The sequence below is a fragment of the Malus domestica genome, chromosome 06 (assembly GCF_042453785.1).
Source record: "Malus domestica chromosome 06, GDT2T_hap1".
Classification (NCBI taxonomy): domain Eukaryota; kingdom Viridiplantae; phylum Streptophyta; class Magnoliopsida; order Rosales; family Rosaceae; genus Malus; species Malus domestica.
This window is the reverse complement of record NC_091666.1, coordinates 28,261,514-28,278,519: the sequence shown is the minus strand read 5'-3', so window position 1 is coordinate 28,278,519 and position 17,006 is coordinate 28,261,514. Positions and strand designations below refer to the sequence as shown.

General features: G+C 37.7%; 1 protein-coding gene across 1 annotated transcript; it reads right to left on the bottom strand.

Annotated features, from left to right (window-relative positions):
• Positions 1 to 6,019: 6,019 nt before the first annotated feature.
• Positions 6,020 to 9,925, bottom strand: LOC103427605 (disease resistance protein RPM1-like). The gene is made up of 4 exons (XM_070823277.1): positions 9,420 to 9,925; positions 8,012 to 8,161; positions 6,985 to 7,842; positions 6,020 to 6,860 (listed from the first exon to the last, which is right to left on the bottom strand). Exons 1-4 carry the CDS (start codon positions 9,923 to 9,925, stop codon positions 6,020 to 6,022), a joined length of 2,355 nt encoding a protein of 784 aa, XP_070679378.1.
• Between the last annotated feature and the right edge of the window lie 7,081 nt (positions 9,926 to 17,006).

Here is a 17,006-nt window from a genome sequence, read left to right as displayed (position 1 = left end):
TAAAATTGTTTCCTAATTTGTCTCTTAACTTTTATTTGACTACACTCTTGTCTAAGTATATCATATACATGCTGAATTCTAGGTCCTATAGCAATATTATTCTTCTTTGGATGCTTTTGCCATTCATTCCAAATCTTTTCACCTATTGGTCCTTTTATTTTTGTCATATAAGTATCTAATAAATTAATATCACTAATTCTACTTGTTCTTCCTAAATATTTAAAGAAATATGTGGTATACTCAGCTATATACTGTAAATCGCAAATTTGTAATTGTTCTAAATTTCTAATTGCTCTTATTTGTTCTTGTTCGCTTCTGTCATCTAACCTATTATGATCTAAAAACTCTTGTTTAATCAAAGTAACAAAACCATCAATATTAAAATGTGTTTTAGCTGCCTGATGCTGTTCTGGATTTTGGACTTTCCATGACTGGAAATAATCAGAAACTAAACCATCCAAAGTATGCTCAAAGTAATCTAACATATTTTGTGAATTACTAAAATCTAACATTAATGCTGCATGTACGCAACCTTTTTCCCATCTCTCAACCGTTCTTTCCCAATTTTGTGGATCTACATTATCTAAATTTAATATATTACCAGCTATATTAATTTGTTCTAAACCTCTCAAATATGGAATCTTATTTTTTCTAGGTTTTATCATACTTTCTTCCATATAGTCCTCTTTTGCTTTTTCATTATATTGTTCATTTGTTGGTCTCAAAAATTGTTGATCAGTTCTAGTTGCGTGTCCTGGATTTTCTACTCCTGATGTACTACTTTCTTCTGCTGGATTACATTATGCTTTCAATTCTAATAAATTATTATATTATTTTGATCCTAAAATATGTTCTACTCCTATTTCTAAGATTAAAATTTTCATTTCTTCGTCTGAAATTTTATGTAGTCCTCAATCATATGTCTTATATTTTTCCAAATATTGTTCTTCATCTAAATGATCAATGTCTTCTATAAGTTTATCTACAATGTGATCACAATTTTGTTCAACTAAATTAATATCTAAATTATCAAAAGACATATGTATACTCTCATTTTTGATCTCACTCTGATCCTCTTCTATTTTTTCTAGTTGCTTATAATTACTAAACCTAATTATTACTTGACCTGTACTAGTTTCATATATTTGTACTTTGTCTGGTTGTCTATTTGGTGCTACTTGTAAATTAGGCAATGTCCACTGAGTTCCTTCTAAAAAACTATTATCTATGGGTTTTGCTTCTATCATATTTACATGTTTACTGCCAAATGTTTGAACTAAATTTTGAAACTCTAAATTAAAATTATGATTATATCTATCAGACACTTTACCTATATACATTAAGCTAATACACAAATTTTTATACTCTCCTTTCATATTATAATTTTTTGTTCTTATGCTCAGTTTAATATATTTACTAAATTCATTAATCGGCATAACATAATTTGGAATACAACCTATGACTGCTAAGTTTGAACTTAAGTCTACTTCAGCTGTTGCTATTGCTGCTTGTTGGTGATTATCTCATCTATCATCGTATATGTATCCTAATGCTTTTGTGCCTACTTGTGCTCTGGTTAATCCTGCTATTCCAATTAATATTGTTCCTATATGAATCTGACTAAAATGTGATTTTCTCAAATGAGTAACTGCTTATTTACTAATTAGATTAAGTGTGACTTCTTTATCAATACAGCTAACTTCATGTTGACTGATGCTACTTACAATTCTACTTCTGTTTTCAAATAAACCTAATTGATACAAGTTATATTTATTTTTCTGTGTTCTCTCAAAACCTCTTCGAATAAATTCTTGTGCTTCTTCTTCATTTGGATAAATATCTTCAGCCCTAACTACTTCTTTTCCTTTTTTCCTAAAGAGTTCCATTTTCTATTATCAAAAGGATTTAGCTTAGGTCTTCTATTATTATTTGAACTTAAAAGTTAAATTTTCTAATTTATCTAGTAAAGATGGTGGAAGTGATAAAGATGCGTTATGTAAAACTTGATTTATTTATGCTATTTTTTCTTCAACTTGATCTAATTTTTCAGCCAAACTTAAAACTAAATGGATAATCAAATTATTTTGCCTAATGAGAATATTACTACTGGATACTTGTGTTGAAAAATCTGTTAAACCTACTGGTTCTTTATCTAACTTATTAATTTCTTTCAAAACTTGAATATATTTTCTGCTAGTTCTAGAATCTGTCATTAAACTAATAATTTATCTATTTTATTATGCAACTTATCTACTTGTTCACTCAACTCCTTTTGTACTAATTGAATTTTTTGAACTTCTAATTTAGTTGTTCAACTATTTCTAATGACCTAAGTTCTATTTGCTTCGGCTTACTATCTATAAGGTCAACAAGCTCTTTTATCTCTTTTTTGCTAGGAAACCTTTGAATATTTTTATTATTATCTTCTAACTGAGATGTAATATAATCTAAATTTTGTCTAATTATTTTTTTGGAATTTTTCTGAAAATGCTCTAACAACTGGTTTAACAAATGATTATGCTTATTATTTTCTAATTTTATATTTTCTGCTTGACTAATAATAAGATCTACAATACTATTGGCTTGTGGATTTTCTTCACTATGCAAAATATGATTGTGCTTTCTCAATGGAAAATAACAAACTAAATTATTCTAGTATAAAGTTATTTTTCTTTTTTGAGGTTCACTAATTTCTAAATTAAGATAATCTATCATATACTATAGTCTACCTTTCTCTAGAGTTACGGCTAACCGGTTTCTTAGAAACTCTCTTTCTTCTCTCAAGGTCTCAAAAAATTGATTTGTTGCTCTTTTTGCTTCTAAAACGTTATGTTGCACTTCTGTGTTATTATATTTACGAATAAATGAAGGATATTTAAGATAGCCAAGATAAAACTTTTGCTTCTTCAAAGTACTGATAATTCTTTTGGATATATATGCTAATCTTCTCTTTATGTTAGTTATAGTTGGATGCCTGGGAAAATTAATACCTGGTAATTGTGGTTGACATGGTCTACAGGGACAATAATATCTGTTATTCATACAAAATAAACAAGTGTGATATCAGTTGTATCAATGACTTCCGTCCTCAAGGTACTTACTATTATAATTATACTATTAAAATGCTAAACTTGGCTTTGATACCAAATTCACAACGCATGCTCGATTAAATAGTCGGATGACCATTATAACAACTAGACATAGAACCTTGCACATGGAACTCGACATGTTTCAGCATGACGGCCACTCATAGTACAAGTATAAGGCCTTAACGGCTGAACTCAGAGGTACGAAGAACTCAGAGGTACCCTGGTTAATGTCCAGTTATTTATATGGCAAGCATTCAACTATAATAGAGTGTTCGAACAAAGTATGATCATCAGTTTAGCAGGTTAATAATATAACCACAGTAATGTTTCCTTGTTTTGGACTAGAAGTCTAATTAAACAAACACACTAAAGAAGGAAAAGAAAACTTACTTAAGACTTGGAGATTGCTTGAATATGTACACTTGAACTTTTATTGATATATGGAATGTTTACAGAGATAGTTGTTTACAAGAAATTGATTACAAAGAAGTGTTTATAAGGATGCTATGAAGGCTATGAAGGCTACGAATGCTTGAGTGTATGAAGTGAGTATGGTGTTTTCAGATGTTGAGAGAGGTGTGTGTAAGAGGTGTCTTCTGTATGGGAGGAAAGGCTCCCTTATATACAAAATCCAATTCTTCAAAGACACATCTATTTACAATTTTTTGAAGGGGTGTGATATCCACACACCCCATTTTACTTCTCACACACCCTTCTAATTTTCAGCTGTTGGATCGGATGAATTGAAGAAGATCAACGGACAGAAATTAACAAGGGGTGTGTGAGAAGTAATTTGGGTTGTGTGGATAGCACACCCCTTTTTTGAATAGTGACAGCACATTGTTTCTGAAAACTGTCAGCACTGTTTCTGAAAGCTGGCTGTCTTGTCTTTGCTTGAATGTCATGTGAATTTATGTTGTCTTGGTTACTGCAGTGTTTGCCACATTTTCTTTTGCTTGTGAATCTATATTGTCTTGGTTGTTACAATGTTTGCCACATATTCTTTTGCATACAAATGTTTTCTGAAAATGTCGATCTCCTTTTTCTTCTTTTGGATGTATCCACATGAACTTTGCATAATACTAACCCAATCTTGTACATATGTGTGAAGCGTAGGCTCGGCATTTTTGAAAACATATGTCCTGATGATTAAAAGTAAAGTTTTGAGGGTGTTTTGGTTAGTTTTCCAAAATTTTAATGGTATAATGATAAGGTGACCAAAATTTAAAAGAAATTTGCAAATCAAAATGATGTGTATCAATAGGAAATAAGTACGTTAATTAACGCTTAAATAATAATCCAATCATCAACAACTACATCATTTGATTTGTAAATTTGGTTTAAAAAATTTAATCTCCTTAGCATTATTCAATTTTAAAAGCTAGGCATTTGTGCTAAAACGCCACTTATTTTTAGATCTTTTAATTTTGTTTAAACTGAAAAAAAAAATTAATTAAAAAAAACTTTTTAATCCAGCTGTAAGAAATTGCACACATGTTAAAATTTGAATAGAAGTATCACCCGCTGACATAGTAATACCGTACCATCTAATAATTTTTCAAGTGAAATTATAGTGAGCTAAAACATCCACCACAAAATTTACCTCTCTAAAACAATATACATTTGAAAACTTGATAAAAAAACAATAAATATAGAAAATGAAAAATGGGTCATAATCATTGGTTTAGTTAGAATTGGTCTCAAGTGACAGATTCAGTTCCAAACCAATATTATTACATCAAAATATACACATACAAATAATAATATAAGTTCCTGTTACACAAACATAATCTTGGGCATTCATTATTCTCATCAATCAGATTCAGTTCCAAACCAATATTATTACATCAAAACACACGCAAGCAATCAATAATATAAGTTTCAGCTACACAAATAGAATCTTGGGCATTATTCAATTTCATAAAGGGCAAATAAGAAACCAAGATCGATTAATGTTTGCAACTTCACACAACACAAACAACGGACGGATCCTTCTTTGCAAGGCAAATGGCTCAACACGTATACAGTCAGCTCTATTACTATAACGAAAGTCGAGATTCACCGCAAAATCAATTGGCACAAGGGAGAACCCATTGCAGTCTCACAAGTGCTTCTGATGTTTGATTCTGCAAAAAGGATATTACAAAACAAAAGAAACACAGTTACCAAATAAAATCTCAATGCATGCATATTTTATGTCTTTGCCAGACTTCTGTATAAAATTGGACATGCAAATTGCAAGGGAAAATGATTTTTACACTCCGATGCACTATTTCCTCTTTTCGTAGCCTAAGAATTGAATAAATCAAACCACTAACGAATAAAAACAAGAGGAGTGCATAAGAAAAATAAATAGGAGTATGAAAATCACTAACCTTTTACCTTTTTAACATACTAGTTCAAATGATTACGTTATGGAATTTTTTTTTTTTTTTTTTTTACAAAAATGCTACTTTATCACATTTTTCATACCACATTTGTACCACTTTTCTAATAGAAATGAGACCCACATATGTCGATGGGCCCTACCTCTATAAAAGAGGTGGTACAAATGTGATACAACAAATGTGGTAAGTCTAGCATTAATTAAATTTTTATGCAAGGATAAAAGTGTGCGTACCTTCTATGAGAGTGAATACCAGAAAAGCTTTCATGACATTTCATATTTTCTATCTCATAAGACAGGTGGATTTCAGGAATATGTTGTACCTTTGGACGATCCATGCCGCCTCTTACGGACTCTATAAGTTGCATTGGAACAGAATACAGAATCAAGCGTTCTACTTTAGCAAGGAACTCAATGCCCTGAGGCAATGCCTTTAACTCCAGGCAGTTCCCAATTTCTAAGACCTGGAGATTTGGCATCGCCCCTTTCTCTATAGCTATACTATTCAATACCGAGAAGTTGCGCAACATCAAATGCTTAAGCTTTATGAAGCCTCTAGAGAAACACAATTTTTCGCCCCTTTCTCTATAGTAATACCGAGGCTTGTAAGTTGGGTCATATTCCTGATGCCCTTAATAATCTTCCCTTCTGATTCAACAGATTGCAAAACTTGCAGTTTCTGTAATTTACTTAGATCGGATGCTGCTTTTGTCCCATTGACACATCTAAGGGCCGCCCAATCACCAGTGTGACAATACATCATTAGATGGCGTAGGTTTACTAACTTGGAGATTGTTTTTGGAAGTGCCCTTATCTTACTGTGACAGATGTTCAAGGTTTGAAGGTTGAGAAGCCGTCCGATGGATTCTGGAAGCTCGTCAATTAAAGTTCTCTTCAAATTTAAATATCTTAAGTTGAACAAGTACACTAGTTCATCCGGAAATCTATCAATTGGAGCATCCTGCACATCTAGAACCCTCAACAACTTGAATCCAGAAGGCAATTTCTTTAACACGCCAAAGACAAGAAAGCAGCAAAGCTCTGACATACCTGTGCAAGAATTAATTTCTCTTTCAGTTGTTTGAATTGACAATCGGCGGATTTCAGCTTTATCTATTATTTCTCTGCCAACACACGTAGCACCAAACTTTTCCATTTTTGATGTCAACAAAGCAAGCTCACGCACAAGATCATGCATCTTACATGCTTTTAGTCCTCCAGCTTCATCATTTTCAACTTGTAGCATGCTACGAACAATAAGTTCCACAACATAGCCCTCTGCAACTTCTTCTGGTGTGACCCCATCAATTGGTTCAACAAACCCTTCAGCTATCCACAACCTGATCAACCTTTTTCTTTTGATGGGCACAATATAGGAAACAGGGCTTCAACCGGTTGGGCAAATTGTTGAAACTAAGTAACAAGATGCTGCTCATTGGTTCTAGCACAGGATGGTTAGTCAAGTGCCAATTTAAGCTGTTATATACGCTTCTCCATTCCGATGATGACCTCTTGGAAGACATTAGACCACTTAAAGTTACCACTGCCAGAGGTAGGCCTTCACACTTTTCCACAAGTTTCCATGCTAATGATTCAAGCTCTGGTGGACAAGATTTGTTATCGTAACTTGAAAATGCTTTCTTGCTAAAGAGCTCCCAAGCTTCATTGTTTTCCAAAGGTTCAATTTCAAAAGAACGACTTTCAACTTCAAAAGAATAGAATGCTATGTCTTTCTTTCGTGTTGTAAGCATGATTCGACTTCCATGGTGTCTATTAAGAAGTGGTATCCTTATTTCTTGCCAAAGTTTAATATCCCACACATCATCCAATACAACGAGGTACCTTTTAGACTTCAAGTATGTCGACAACATCTTTAACAATTCTTCATAACTCATGGAATTCAAATGTTCAGGCACCGCTTCCTTTCTTCCTTCGTGGAACTTCTTGATCATTTGTTTGAATAAGTCTTCAATCACATAAGTTTGAGAAACAGTGATCCATGCATAACAATCAAAATGTTGCTTTACGTTTTCGTTGTTGAAGGTGTTGGCAACAAGAGTTGTCTTGCCTGATCCCCCCATCCCGACCACAGACACAACCATTTCATTTTCCTCTCCATTCATCAACAATCCCATTAACGTTTGCTTCTTGTCTTCAATCCCGATTAGTTCGTCTTCCATAATATAAAGAGAAGACTCGGCTTTGTTCTTCACCCATCTGGGAACACTATCCGAACTTGTTCCTTCTATTGTAGAGACACGATATCTCTCATTCCTCTCTGGAATGGCTTTGATCTTTTTTGTGATTTTCTGTAATTTTTTGGCTATTCGATGCCCATGCCAAAGATTCTTTGGAAAGTAAATGGTTCTGTGGAGCAATTTTGCAAATGGAGTCGCACTTTGCTTGTCATATATGTGATACAGGAACTCATCAATGACATTTTCAGCATCGCAGGTCAAATCTCTGACGCTTGTAACCCACGTTTTCTCTCCTTCTGTTTATGGTTCCTTGCCTTCAGCATCTATTAAGAGATTACATGCTTATGAGCTCCAGCTTAAGCTCATCAACTTCATCATGGACTGCCGCTATGGAAGATGCTTCGTTCTCAAGAATGGCCGAAATTTTCCCAATCAATAGTGCTGCAGCTGACTCCATTTTGGCCTTCGATACTTGGTATGCAATCTGTCTGCAGAATAGACAAGTTTCAAAACAACAGAGAAAGAAAAAAAGAATGCAATGGATAAATTTTTGTATTTTACAAACTATATGCTTAGTTTTCAAAACGAAACCACAAGCCAAAAGAAATCAAGATCTAAATAAGGTACTAAAGAAATTTAAATTTCTGTTCTTAACTTTCATTCAGTTTAACAAAGGGCCAAACTTCAAAAGTCCGAAAACTACTTCTCGAGTCTTTTTTGCAAGAACACAGAATTAAAGAATTTGGTTCAAGAACAAAAATCTATGATTGAAAATTTCGAACTCATTCAATCTAATTCTTCCACCAAATTTCATGGATTTTAGTTAGTGTTAAAGGATAACCAAAAGTTTCAATTCTTTGTAGGTGGCAGTTGACAAGTACCACAAAATTGTAGTTAAATGAAAGTACCACGTCGAAAAGAACGGAATGTTTTGGGTCTAGTAGATTGGACTCTACACAAATACTACACAATTTTTTGCACGACCCGTTAATCAGACACTGAACGACATGAAAATAACAGGTCTTGGGTCAACACGTTAACCACTGTTCTAAAAATCCCAGCGACGCTAGGTGGTTGGCCACTGTCCCAATTAATGCCTAGGAATTTGAAAATTAAGAAAGGACACCTAGACCTACTTAGGCGCCCCGCCTAGACCCGTTTACACAAAAAATAGATAAATTTCATTTTGCATTTTATTTTTTCAAGATATTGTAATAGACTTGTTGAATACTTTTATTTTTTTTTTCAATAAATTGTTATAGGCTTTAAAGAAAATAAAAAAAAATTCATTTTGCATTTTATTTTTTCAATATATGTAATTGTTGAGGAAGAAATCGAATTTGAAGTGTTGTGTTTAATGATGAGTGCTCAGAATCTGAATTACATATATAATAAGAAGAAAAAAAGTGAAACAAAAGTCAGATGTAGCTCATAAGCCCTTACTTTCTTTCAGAAAATTTCCAGAAGGATATTAGATATGGTAGTAAGAGTGCAGAATAACATACCCTGGGGCATGTGGAAGCTCACAAAAGAGTTGCAATGATATGCTTCAGTTGCTCTGAGTCGTTATTGTTGGTCTCCTCCTTTGTCAATGAAAATAAAAATATCAAATATGAGACGAAGGGATTGGAGCTCGCTCTTATCTATTCTCATTCGATCCAACGGAGAAACAAGTAAAATTAGAGAAATTCAATTTGGAATTAGAAACAATTGGAAGAACATACTCTGGGGCATATGAGAGCTCACAAAAGAGTAGCAATGAAATAGAAGATGAAATGGACTGAAAGCTCTTTAGACAAAACTTTCTCCCGGATATAGTGGTAATCAAGTTCAACATGCTTGGTCTGAGCATGAAATACAAGATTCTTAGCAAGATGCATAGCAAAAATATTGTCACACCAGAGCTTAGGAGGAGAGGGAAGTTTCAGACCAACATCAATCAAAAGCTTGCAGATCCAGGTTAGTTCAGCAGCAGAATTAGCTAGAGAACGATACTCAGCTTCAATTGAAGAGCGGGCCACAGTAGGCTGTTTCTTAGCACTCCAGCTAAGTAAAAAGTGACCAAGAAAGATACAGAAACCACCAGTTGACCTTCTATCTAGGTGACAGCCAGCCCAATCAGCATCAGAAAAGGCATTGATGCAAAGAGGTGTGGCAGTTTTAGAAAACCACAGACCAAGCTCAAGAGTACCCTTTAGGTACCTAAGAATTCGCTTGACAGTTTGAAGATGTGATTCCCGGGGTTGATGCATGAACTGACACACCAAGTTGACTGCGAAGGAAAGGTCAGGCCGAGACTAAGTGAGGTATTGCAACCCACCAACAAGGGATCGATATTCTGTGGGATCAGATAATAAGGGAGACTCATGATCTAGAGAGGAAGTGCTTAGGGGAGTTGCACACAGTTTGGCACCATCCATTTTGGATTTGTGAAGCAAATCCAAAATGTATTTTGTCTGAGAAATAAAAATACCAGCGGATGAGCGTTTGACTTCAATGCCAAGAAAGTAGTGAAAAGGTCCCAAATCCTTAATAGAAAACAAAGCACTGAGCTGAGAAATTGTAGCTTGACAAGCTTGAGCATTAGGACCAGTAACAAGGATATCATCAACATATACAAGAATGAAGACCAAGGTAGGATCCTTTTTAATAAAAAGAGAATGATCATTCTGCGAACCATGGAAACCAAGAGAGGAAATAGCAGAATATAGTTTCTCATACCATGCCCGTGGGGCTTGTTTTAGCCCATACAAGGATTTGTGCAGTTGACAAACATGAGTTGGCTTTGTAAGGTCTTCAAAGCCTGGGGGCTGAACCATAAACACAGATTCAGAGAGGTTCCCATGCAGAAAAGCGTTGCTGACATCCAATTGGTTGAGAAACCAATCGAATTGAGCAGCCATAGTAAGAAGTAATCGGATAGTGACAGGCTTTGCAACTGGACTGAACGTCTCTGTATAATCCAGACCTTGTTGTTGATGAAATCCTTTTGCAATAAGCCAGGCTTTGTACCGTGCAATGGTACCATTTGGGTTCCTTTTAATGCGAAAAACCCATTTGCAACCGACCAAATTTTGAGAGGGCTGTGATGGAACAAGAGACCAAGTCCCAGTGTTAAGCAAGGCATTGTACTCTTCCTGCGGGGCCTGTCGCCAATGAGAGTGTTTGGAGGCTTGTAAGTAGGTATTGGGAATATAGTCTAGGGATAGAGAAGAGGGAAGAGGATGTTTGGTGCTGTGTAGGCTTTAGGCTTGTGAATACCAGATTTAGACCGGGTTTGGATAAGGTTATTATTAACCGGAGGTGAAGAAGGGTGAGGAACTTGAGTTGATAGAGAATGGGAGAAGGGTGGGGAAGTATTAGGTGCAGGAGTAGGAGTAGAAGAAGAGGAAGAAAGAGATTGAGACAGAGATGGGGAAATGGGATTGGTAAAGGTTAAAGATGTGGGAATGGGGTTGGGACAGGTACTAAGAGGGGGAGACAGAGAGGGAGAGTTGGGAATGTGATGGAAGGGAAAGTGGAGTTCATAAAAAAACACATGGCGGGAGATATAAATCCTGCTAGTAACAACATCGAGACATTTGTAACCTTTATGTTGTAAACTGTACCCCAAAAATACACAAGGCTGACTTTTTGGATCAAGTTTCGAATGAACATACGGTTTTAACCAGGGAAAGCACTTGCAGCCAAATATTTTGAGTGTATGATAATTGGGAGATCTATGAAAGAGAGATTCTCAGGGAGAACACTTGAAGGCAGTGGGAAGTCGATTGATCAAATAGATTGCTGTAGCAAAAGCATCAACCCAAAATGCATGAGGAAGTTTAGAAGCAGCAAGAAGGGTTCTTGCAGTCTCAACGATGTGCATGTGCTTCCTTTCAGCACAACCATTCTGTTCTGGGGTGTGGGGACAGGTAAGTTGATGTATGATACCATGTGTTTGCAAGAAACTGGAGAATTGAGTACTGGTAAATTCCCCACCAGAATCGGATCGCAAAGTCACAATCTTAGTGCACAGAAGATTCTCAACCATAGATTTGAAATGAGTAAACACAATGAAAGCTTCAGACTTGTATTTAAGGGGAAAGAACCAGCAATATTTGGAGAAATCATCAACAAAAATGATATAGTAGCGGAAACCTTAAACAGAACTAACTGGTGATGGTCCCCATATATCAGTATGTAAAAGCTCCAAAGGCTTGCTTGATGAACAAGAAACAGAAGAAAATGGTAATTTTGTACATTTTCCCATTGCACAACTGGAACACAAAGACTGATGGGAACTACCAGTGAAAGAAATACAAGAAGTTGAAGCAATCTTATGCATTATTCTAGATGAAGGATGGCCTAATCGTTGATGCCATATATCCTGAGATGCCTTGGATGTTGCTGCAAAAGCATGTTGAGTGCCAGTAGAAGAAATTGTAGTAGGAAAATGATAGAATCTGTCGCGTATAGGTCCGTTAAAAAGCACCTTCTCCGAAGAAAGGTCCTTCACAAGAAAGTGGAAAGGATACAGATGAACTGAGCATTGATTATCAAGAATGAATTTGTTGGCAGAAAGCAAATCTTGCTTTAATGCAGGAACATGTAAAACATTCTTAAGATTAAAGCAGTGAGTATTAGTAGAGACACGAGAAGAGCCAAGATGAAGGATAGGCAAACCTTTGCCATCGCCAATGTAGACCTGTTCAGGACCAGAGTAAGATTCAGGATTGTGCAGTTTTGCATAGGAGTTTGTCATATGAGAAGAAGCTCCAGAGTCAAGCAACCAGGTGTGTTGAGATGGAAAGGTAGAATCACAGAAAGCAGATTGGGATGGAGCACCAAAATTAGGGTTAAGGCGCTGAGAACAATCCATAGCTTCATGGTTTGCTTGCAAATCTGACAAGTCAGTCTTCGGCCAGAATTAAAAGAATTGGAGTTGGTGTTGAATCTGAATCCACGATTCTAAGAATACCTCTGATTATTAGACCTGGTGTAGTGATTTCGTTGATTGTTACCCCTGAAATTTCCTCGATTCTGCGAATTTCTGAGATGCGAGCCACGGCCTTGATTGGAAGCAAAATTGGAGGAACTCTGAGCAATGTAAGCCTGAGAATTAGGAGGATCAGTAGGTGTAGGCAAAATACCAGTAGAAGTATTGAAAGCTTGGATCGGTGCAGAGGAAAATTTCTTCCGATTTTCGAACTGAATCTCTTTGCTCAACAGAAGACCGTGTAGTTCATCAAGAGTTGTAGAACCGACTCGGAATTGAATAGCATCAACGACTGAGTCAAATTCAGGGGGTAAACCATGAAGTGTAATAGAGATCAACTCAGAATCATCAACCGGAGCACCGGCGCTGGCCAAGGCGTTGGCGATTTCTTCAATTCGTTGAAGAAATGAGGCGGCGGAGGACTCGCCTTTGGTAATGGTGCGAAGCCGAGAACGGAGATCATGAATGTGAGAGTGCGACGCCGTCGCAAGTCTTGATTCAAGTTTAGACCAAAGCTCGCGAGAAGAATTGACGCCAACAGTGTAAGGAATCGATGAATAAGAAAGAGTCAAATTTATCCAGATTAGGATATTCTGATCATTTTCATACCAAGAAACAAATTCAGGATTCAAGGTAGAAGTGCGATTTCCAGAGGAATCATAGAGATACTTCGGCGGAGCCACCTAAGACCCATCGACGATGCCGGTGAGATTATAGCGACGGAAGATCGGAGCATGTTGATGCATAAAATCAGCGAGGACTTTGGTACAACAGAAAGTGTCAGGTTTTATGACCTTCGCTTGGTTGCTTCGGTCACTAGTGAGGATAAGTACGTAAATGAATAGAGACAGAGAAGCAAACACAGGATGTACGTGGTTCACCCAGATTGGCTACGTCCACGGAGTAGAGGAGTTCTTATTAGTAGTGAAGGGCTTACACAAGTACAAAGGATCAAGCTCTCAATTTAGTGAGTTCTTGTGAATGATTTAACACAAATGGCATTAGGCAATATTGTGGGGGAATGACCCCTATTTATAGAAAAACTTGTAGCTTTGTCACATTGACATGTGTCATGTTATGATTGGTTCTTGATGTTGACACGTGCTGCGCTCTGATTGGCTTCTAATCTTGACACGTGTCGAGTAGTGATTGGCCTCCTGGTCGGAGGGGAACTCTTCTGGGTCCTTGACAGTATAGCGTTGGCCGGTGCTCGGTAGTTTCGGGATTGGTCAAGTATGGTACAAACAGTGCTCCCCTAAGTTCCCGAGTGAAGGAAACTCCTCGGTTGGGGACTTGCAAGATCCAATCCCTTGAGTAATCACGAAACTTCTAAGTACCGAAGTGTGGTCTGATCTTCATCTGCCCTTCTCTGGAAGTACCTTTCCTCCATCTGGGAATGGTGTATTTAGCTGATGTTGACGCACAAGGTAATGTATCAATTTCACTTGAAGCTTAGTTGTAGTTTCGGGCTTAGTCAAGTGTGATACAAACCCTATAGTAGGAGTCCCCCAAGTCGCCGAGCTAGGAGATCTGCCGAAAGAGGTGACAGACAAGGTAAGCAGTCAAACTTCCAAGTAAGCAACCCAGGATCAGAGGTTTGACTTCGGCTTCCGGTTGATTGTTCTCATTCTCCTTGTCTCTCATTCAACTGCCAGGATAAGGAGAAGCAAATGGATAAGAGATGATATGAGATACTTTTGCTTTTGAAGAAGTAACTTTCCACATGCTTATTCTTGAACTGTGCTGGAGGGTTTTCTGGTGCCCTTCAGAGTATAAGGCCGACTCAAAAATTTGAGGGTCAAAACAAGTCCATCAAATCTAGAGTACGTTCGACCTTGATGATATGGGATACTTTTGCTGTTGACGGAATAATGAATGTGGTATGGAAAGGTGTCGTGCTGTAGTGATCTGTTTCAGCTCACCGTTGAACCTTCTGCTTCAATCTTTTGCATGGCAGAAATGGTGTGCAACCTTTGCATTTAAATGGTCCTTCAGAACATTCCTTCATAGTGACTCATCCACGCTTGGCAGCTTCAGTGTAAAGAGCCAATATCTGATCAACTGTCATGAGGTATTTGCCGGTGGAATTCGTGACCTTGACAGCAGTTGAGGATGAGTACTCGAGAGCAATGCTAAGTAAGCAACCAGGCAAAGGCTCCAGGCAGTCAGTTCCAAATTGGAGGTTTGATTTCAGGTTCCGACTGACTGCTCTCTTTCTCCTTGTCCTGCAGGTGTGGACAAGGACAAAGACAAAGACATGGAGAAAGCATGATATGGGATACTCTTGCTTTCGATCCTGATGATATGAGATACTCTTGTTCTTGGTGTGGCTTATTTGCTGAGGTATTATCGGGGGGAAATAAAGCTGAGTATTTCGAGAGGTTATGTTGAGGGTGCCTTTTCGAATGCGAGAAAGGGTTGAGCATTTTTGCAGGTTTGCCTGTCCGTTGAGGAGGGAGGTCAATGTATATAGGGATTTCCCAATAACAAGTAGTAATGCTATTCCTTTACCCTTCTTGGTCACAGCAATGTAGTGGGAGCTGCCAGCTTCACGTGTTTTAATTTTGTCAGAGCACTTTGAAAAAGTGGTATGTGGTATCTGGAAAGCTGATATTACGTGTGGAGATTACAGACAAGCTTTATCTAAGGAAATCTGGCTCTCGAAGTTTTGAGACTTGTGCCTCTTCGGTTTTCGAACAAGCAATCCCGTCGAGGATCTGACTCTCGAGATTCGGAAAGCGGTGCTACTCCGGTTTTTGAGAAAGTAATTATGTTGGGAGTCTTTTCTCGAATGTGAGTAAAGGTTGGACGTTCTTGCCAACCTGTCTTGCCGCAAAACACGGAGGTCGACACACATAGGGACTTTCCAGTTGTCAAGCAGTGGTGCTGTTCCTTTACCCTTATGGGTAATAGTAGGGTAGCTGGAACTTCGAAATTCTCGTGCCTAAACTTTGTCAGAGATCTTTGACAAAGTTATATGTGGTACCCGAGGAGTTGATGGTGCATATGGAGAGCGGTGATTGAACAGTAAGATTCACGTGCTTTCTACTTCACCAGAAATCTTCGACAGAGTGCCCGTAATTTCCGCAAAGCTGATTGTGCATGTGACAGGTGCTGACGAGGCTGAAAAAGCAGGTGCTTCTTTGATTTCTGAGATCGGCCCTCGTGGTCTCTGAGCAGCCCAGCTTTTGAGAAAGCAAACGCCTCTTTGATTTCTGAGATCGGCCCTCGTGGTCTCTGAGCAGCCCAGCTTTTGAAAAAGCAAACGCCTCTTCGATTTCTGAAGCTCCGTCGAGTGCAGATTTTTATAGAGGCTGGCATTAAGTTCCACAGCACACTTGAATCTCTACCAGTAGAAGCTCATTTCTTGCACTTCTAAGATCTTGATTTGTCTGACCTCTTCCTTCTTCAACACATTTGAAAATGTCTGGACCCTCCGACCGTCGTTTTGACTTGAACCTTGGAGAAGAGACAGCCACGCCTTCTCCAGACAACATATGGCGCCCATCCTTCATATCCCCTACTGGTCCTCTTACCGTTGGGGATTCTGTGATGAAGAATGATATGACCGCTGCAGTGGTGGCCAAGAACCTTCTCACTCCCAAAGATAACAGACTACTTTCCAAACGGTCTGATGAGTTGGCTGTTAAGGACTCTCTGGCTCTTAGTGTTCAGTGTGCAGGTTCTGTGTCTAATATGGCCCAACGCCTATTTGCTAGAACCCGCCAAGTTGAATCATTGGCTGCTGAAGTGATGAGTCTCAAACAGGAGATTAGAGGGCTCAAGCATGAGAATAAGCAGTTGCACCGGCTCGCCCATGACTATGCTACAAACATGAAGAGGAAGCTTGACCAGATGAAGGAATCTGATGGTAAGGTTTTACTTGATCATCAGCAGTTTGTGGGTTTGTTCCAAAGGCATTTATTGCCTTCGTCCTCTGGGGCTGTACCTGGTAATGAAGCTTCAAATGATGAACCTCCAATGCCTCCTCCTTCTGGGGTTTTGTCAAGTACTGAGGCTCCAGATAACCACCCTCCGGTGCTTTCTCTTTCTGGGGCTCTACCGACTGCTGAGACTTCCCCTAAGCAACCTTTGTGAAGGCTCCCTTTTGTTTGTTTATTTTGACTCATGTATATGTACATATTTGTGGCTTATCGAAAATATTAATAAATAAGCTTTGCTTCATTTCAACATATTGTGTTAAATACACCAAAGCCTTCTTCATAAAGTTCTTTGAATTTTTGCTTTTGTTGAAACCTGTATTGTTGAAGCTTTGTGAGTGAAGCATGTAATTTGAGGTAGTGTTCCCTTAATTTCCCGAGTGAGGAAAACTTCTCGGTTGGAGACTTGAAAAA